Source organism: Lepisma saccharinum, chromosome 1, assembly GCF_977018435.1.
Source record: "Lepisma saccharinum chromosome 1, izLepSacc3.1, whole genome shotgun sequence".
Taxonomy (NCBI): Eukaryota; Metazoa; Arthropoda; class Insecta; order Zygentoma; family Lepismatidae; genus Lepisma; species Lepisma saccharinum.
The window spans coordinates 43,108,186-43,115,218 of NC_139229.1; the positions used below are offsets into that span (position 1 = coordinate 43,108,186).

The window sequence follows — 7,033 nt, forward strand, 5'->3', positions numbered from 1 at the left end:
CTACATGTATTCTACTAGGTTCCATTGGTTAGACAAATCATAACTAAAATTTTTACGGGACTCTATTACAGGGACTGGATTAGTAAATAATAATGGAGAACAAGCACACACACTGTATACTTGAAAGACTGAAAATGCATGACGAATATAATTATTTTTGTACACTCCTGTTCAGATAAAGTGGCACATACTTCAACTGTACAACCTTACAAAATGTGCCACTTTATGTAAATAGGAGTGTACACATGACATGTATAACTTTCATGTACAACAAATGTTTTACACATATTTCATTTGTGTAAAATTTGAAATCGATTGCTCCTCTGTGCCCCCCCCCCTCCTTTTTAAGATGCCTACTTTAAGAAATGATGCAAGAAATACGTTAAAAACTAATTCCATCTTGAGTATCCTTTTGTCCTGGTAGTCTTGCCTTTTTTACTTCAATGTTTGCCACCCTGGAATTAATTTCCGTCCAAGGTTGTAGGGGAGAAGGGGCAATCAGTGGCGTAGCAACATATTGCAAAATCCCTGGGCGAGATTAGCATGCGAGGTGCCCATCCGATCTTTAAATTTGAAATCTCAATGTGAATCGATACAACATCTTTAGGATACGTCAACAAATTATCGTATTTAAATAATAATAATAAATTAATGACAAAAATGATATTTAATAATTTTACTCTTTAAAAATGTATATCCGTTTTCCGGGAGCTGAAATCTGAAGCTGTAGGAAGGAAGGAAGAAATACTAACATTATCCATGCACTCCTTGAGTTGAAAACAAGCAAGCACTTAATTGCTTCGTGGCAGCTGGTAGTGTTTTATTGTTAATTAAAATCGGGAATGCAAGGTCAAGAGAAAGATGAAAAGACAAGACAAAGAGCTTTTAATTCATCAAGGAATAATAAATGGTTAAATATCCAAGCAAGCTATCGTAAATATTTCACATGAGAAATATGACAAAAATTTTACTTATTTCGGCCCCCCCTTAGGCTTTGGGCTCTCCTGCCTGTATGTTACGCCAGTTTTGACGTATTATAACATTTAACTAGAATTTAAACAAATTGATTGTCTTTTTAATTTTTTTTCTCACTTCTATTTATTAAATTTTTCGTATAAACCCCATGGGACGCGAGGCCCCGGGCGGTCGCCCTCTTCGCTCACCCTTGCTACGCCACTGAGGGCAATAATGCCACCTGGCTCCCAACCTGAGGTTGCGCCACTGCTGGTGTTGCTTAAATCAGGGTTGTTAAAGGTCCAGGAATTTTAAATAAATTTAATTCCGGTCCAGGAGAGAAAGGTCAATTTAAATGCGGTCCAAGAACATTTAAATACATTCCAGGAACCTTTTCTAAATGAAACAAAACACAACTTGGACCGAATTTAAAGGTTCCTCCTGCAAATTTAAGGGTTCCTGGACCTTGAACAACGCTTGGCTCAAATCCGGTCTGATTTTTTCCAGTGCTCTCTTCGTACCTGTGGTACAGCGTGTACGAGTTTTACCTTGAGCTCGAGCAGTACGAAGAAGGGAAACAGATCGAATCCGAGATGCTCCACTGGCAAATTGTGCACACCAAGAGACTGCGATGCAAGTCCGTGGGCACCAGCAGGTACCACGTGTCCCAGAGCATAGCGGAGAAGCAGGAATCGAGCACCTCGCTGGAAGACGACAGGCTGAAGATCAAGTCACCGAGCGACGAGAAATGGGAACACTGGATGCAAAAGGCGGAGACGTTCATGACGGCCAGCCAGACCGCTTCCGACGACGAGTCCCTGAACAGGCAGCCGTCGCGGTGCCACAGCTGGAGCGACGGGCTGGACATCTGGCGGCCACAGATCCACAAGCGCTTGTTCCGGAGCAAAAGCTGCGAGCTTCTTCCTCACTGCATCGTGCTGTACAGAAGTCGATCCAACGATTTTTTGAGTCCCAACAGCACGGCCAGCCCAACGGATATGGAGTTTCCAAACTTTGGGATACGGCCTGCAGAGGTGGCGGCGCGTCTGCTGAACGTCACGAAGCAACAACGCAGAGCAGCGGCGTCGAATCGGCGACCTAAAGACTCCAGGGAGGGTAGCATCACGCCGTCCGTGGAAGAGGACAACGAGAGCCTCATCTACTCCTCCACGTCGTTCTGCTCAGCGGACGAGTCCATCATGAAGGACAACATGTATGAGTCCTCAAACGCCTTCCTCAGCGGATACAAGAAAGCTCTGGAGAAGTTGATCATGGACTCCAGAAACGATGAGGACTCTGAAGATGCGTCTCTTCACCAGAGGGTTTTAAGAGAGCCCAAGAGGATTCCTCCGGTTCCTTCTTCTCATCGTAACTCCGAACACGTGGACGTGGATAACAGGAGGAGGGTGTTAGTCAGCCCTTTGTTCAATGAAGACGAACACGACATCGGGGAGGTTTTGCGGACAGGAGAAACATCGGGCGAGCAATCGCCAAAAGACCGCGAAGGCTCCAAAATAGTGATCCGTTCTCTCGACTTCAGCTTTCATCCCAGACATGGAATTTCAAAAGACCTCTCCGAGCAGCCAATTGCAGGATCATCAAGGTCGTTTGAGAGCAACGCTATCGATATTAGGATTCCAGTGTTGCCAGTTCAGGAAGAACTTCGAAAGAAACGAAAGGAAATTCTGGCAGCAAAAGACTCCAAGCATCATCACCAACCTAAACCAACTGAAACCAACACCGCCAACGCCGGCAACAGTAAATCAAGAGATACAGTCCAAGATGCTGGATCGTCACCAGACACTGCCTCTCCGCACAGATCATTCGATGTGAGAGTTGTCTACAGCACAAGCCGCACAGATCTGAAAGACCTGAAGTCGCAGAAAACAGATCAAAGCTACCACATCTCGACAAAAGATCCTATTGTATCAGGTAAGGATTGTGCGAACACATCAACCAATCGCAAGGCAGCTCCAAATGAAGACCCTTCCCTCCAAACCCAGAACAAGGATATGGATAGCGAATCTAGGGATTCCTTTCAGACACAACAACCAAACACCAAGGGGGACAGTTCAATCAGCACATCCTCTAAGAAATTAAGTCAAACAACAAACTTGGAAAAAGCAATGTAAATTCCTTCCTTGCAGGAAGGGATTTTATTCCAGTAAACATTCATGGATAAACTTGATTAGTACTCATGTAACTTCACTTTTTTACACACATTCATGTCATTTCCTTAAAATAAATCCGCTTTTTCTTATACACTTCAATCATGTCTTGTTGGGTATGTTCTCATCTTATATATCGCTTTCTGTAGTTTCTAAAAAATATATAATGGCAATTACAGTGCTCTTTTAGTGGTTAAATGATTAAATCTACAGGAATATTGGTTTATGTTTTGTCTTATTATTATTATTACTGAATGTTATATTTTCTATTTCTGTGCTGCATTAGGAGAAAAAGATCCAGGAATGAAGATTACTGAATGACCACTTATATATTTTTAATTGCTACTGCAGGTTTGCAACACTCAAGCCCTTGGCTCTCAATCTACCTTCCACGAACAGTCCAGATATGTATATCCATTGTTCCCTTGTTATTAGAGCTCATATTTCAGAGGAGCACAATAGTGATCCACGCAACTATTGACAGGAATGTTTCTGCATACGTAGTATTTCTCTATATATAAGTACATGTTTCTAAAATATGTTATAAATATAAGCAGTGGGTGTGTCCAGACCACGAAAAACGTGTTTGTGAATTTTTTTGGAAAGAAAATAACAAAAGAAAGACTCTAAGATATGTATTTTTGTTTGGTTTCATGACATCCAAATGTAATGCACTAGATTTAGAATATCCTCTCTCCTGTTATGTGTTGAGTGAAATAACTTATAATTTTTCGTTAAGTGAACCAGAATACTTCAAAAAGGACATTCTCGCTATCAAACCAGAGAAATTTTGACCAATAGTGGGTAAAAACGCCTAGCTAACCGCGATAGTTAGAGCACTTTTGTCAATAAAAGAAGGTAGATGATTTTAACTCTTTTCTTGGAGTCCTACCTCGGAGCACCCTTCATTTAAATAGTCGCCATTTCCGCTGTACTTTGTAACCTCCATTTCCTGTGCAATTCTCCTATGCATCCTGGAGCATTCTAGGAGACAGAGGAAACCGGATGGGAAGTACGTACACCAGGAATCAAACGTTCTGCACCCGCATCCCTAGCCACCTACAGAAGAAAGATGTTGAGTGGAGCATACTTCCTAATGGCTCGAGTTGAACAAATGGAGAGGAAGATGCCAAAAGTTCCTTAATTTGTGGTTGCTCTATAGTGGAATAGTTCTTGATGAGGAAATCTTTTACAGGGTTTAGAAATACATGTATTGTATATTTGCAATCTAAAGATGTTCTGCTTTAAAACAATGCACAGCAGATTGTTCTATACTGATAAATAATTTTGACAGTCAATGTTGACATTTCTCTGGAATTGCTCTTAAGTTTTGAAACATGAGAGACTCATCTGCTACAGATCAGAAGGAGGGGTGTTTCAATTTCACAGGAGAACTTGTGTTCGATTGCTGTGGTGATCCTTTTGCATTTTTATGTAGTTTATCTGATTGTCAGTTCAATATAGAATGTTTTGATTCTCATTATTCCATATACGAGATCGATATATAAATTTGGAAACAAATTTCACGATCTCAATTATAATTTATGGATTTATTGAATTGATTAATCACCTTCGCTACTTTTGAATAATCGCGAAGATCGATGAGTGACGATATTATGAAATAAATGAAGAGCCATGCCCAGGAGAGGATTCGAACTAGGGACACCTGGCGTCGAACGTGCTGTGCTAACTACTCCGCAAAAACATTATTACCCACTAGATATGTGCTATAATTATTACAACGTTTCTACTCTGCTGTTCAAAATTACCACTATTTTCTAGGGACTTGAACATATGACATATTATGTAAAGTATCATTGGTTGAGGGTGGCATAAACATATCTGTATTCTACACATTGTAAACTATCAAAACCAGTCGTAAGACTCATTTTATACTCGAGTATAATGTTACCACTATCTTCGTCATTTTATCAATTCTAGATGGCTCCTGAATTTTCAGCGAACTGTGTGAGATCCTTCAATCCACCAATCATATCGCTTAGTCTTCGGCAGAAAAGTAAAATAAATAAATATAAATAATAGCTTGTCGTCTTTCCATAGGTCCAATGTTTTAGTAGCAAAATTGGATCAAAATATAAGTTACTGACTCAATTAAATAACTCCTTGGACACACCATGCCCCTTGTTCCCCACACTGAGACTTGGCGGTCACGCAAGGACAAATGGACCAACCAGACTGTGGTGGAGGCAGCGGGTAGCATAGGTAAGTGCTGGTGCATCTCTTGGCCACGTACCTTTCTCCTCCTATTCTCTGTTCGATCCAAGTAAAGAGTTAAGCCTGCTTTAGACGAAAGCATTTTCCTTAGCATTCTTCTTAACATTTACGCCATGACCAAAATGCTACCGTGTAAAGCGAGAAATGTTATGGCATTTCAGATGCTATGGCATTTCTCAAGGATAGGATCCGTCCTATTTCCGTAGCATTTTTGGTAGCATAACCAATCAGAAGCGACCTCTAGGTTACGAGTGCAGCTGTAATGACGGCCGCGCGAGATGTAAACAATGTATCACTTCACATTTTTAAAAGTCGATAACTATTCAACCTAGATGAATAACGTTTCATATAAATCAATATTAGGTACAAAACAATGGCGTTCCATAAATATATGGGCGCTATTCACCGGATGTTTACATTTCTGTGCTTCCTTGGCGCTGGCGGGGACTGCACTTCCGGTTTTGAAAAGAATAACATTGAATTCAATGGTGTAAAGGCAGTGTCTTCAGAAAAGATGACAATATTAGTGTGGCTTTTGGTTTCACCATGAGATAGGGAACAAACAATTGTTCTCAGGTATGTATGCATCGTTTTCAGACAGACCCGATATTGAAAGATCAGTGGATTTAGGAAATAAAGCGAAAATATTGGACACAAACACGAGGGAGTAGGCTCTGCAGTCGGCACTTCATCAAATCAAATGAAAATATTTTACGTGTTTCGAAAATTATAATTGTCTAACGCACATGTGTTGACTAAATTTAAAAGTAGGAACTATTTATAATCATAATATAACGCATTTGCCTTTTGGTTGTTGATAAGCGCTCTCTCCATGGGCGTCGGTAGGTCAGTCGACCCCTCCTCCCCCCCTCCCTACCTGGAAATTTGCATCCTTCATTTCAAGTTGCAAGAAAGCTGGATTCTTTTTATTTTTATTGTTAATAACAGAAATAAAGTTCACGTGGTTAGTATTCGAACAGAGTAATCAATGTAAAATATGCATTAGATCGAAAAAAATAGTGAAAAATACAAGATCCAGGTTATATTTTCATACTCTACAATTTAATACAAAGAATAAATATGGTTCCACAGTTTTTAAAAATCGAAAAATTATAATTTTAGATGACGTCACGCAATATATACTTTGTGACACCATTAAGCCTTGTTTCCATGATTATGAAAAACTAAATATGCTGACCAAGGCAGTAATCTACTATTTTATTAAAAACATAAACTAAACGTAACGTTTCAACCTTCTAGCAAGGTCTTCTTCAGACTCTGTATCAAGTACAAAAGTAACAAGATACAAAAACAGGGCATTATATATACACAAACATTACTCCCTCCAGACTATTTAGAAAGTTGTTTGGAACTTTCTAGCAGGTGACTTTCACTTGCCAACTTTACTTTCACCTAAAAGGCTAAACACAATTACTTCCATATACCTTAGAATGTGGTTGGACTTTTAATCTGACGCTCTTTTCCCTTCATTTTTCTTCCTTCTCCTCTCCTCTTTCTCTCTTGTCCTTTCCACTCTTTCTAACATCTTCTTCCATTCTTTGTTTAACTTCAATCCCCCATTCCAGTTCATTGTGTCTTCTTTACCTTTCTTCTCTATTTCCTTGGAAGAAGATGTTAGAAAGAGTGGAAAGGACAAGAGAGAAAGAGGAGAGGAG

The 7,033-nt window shown here is 39.9% G+C and overlaps 1 protein-coding gene across 5 annotated transcripts in view; it reads left to right on the plus strand.

The window, feature by feature from the left end:
* Nucleotides 1-3,218, plus strand: part of LOC145990840 (uncharacterized) — a 62,984-nt gene extending 59,766 nt beyond the window's left edge. For all 5 annotated transcript variants that reach the window (XM_083126312.1, XM_083126581.1, XM_083126399.1 and 2 more), the window contains one exon: nt 1,462-3,218. In XM_083126312.1, the coding sequence (XP_082982438.1) occupies nt 1,462-3,086 (1,625 nt within the window). In that variant the 3' untranslated portion in view covers nt 3,087-3,218. The remainder of the gene's footprint in view (nt 1-1,461) is intronic.
* The last annotated feature ends 3,815 nt before the right edge of the window (nt 3,219-7,033 follow it).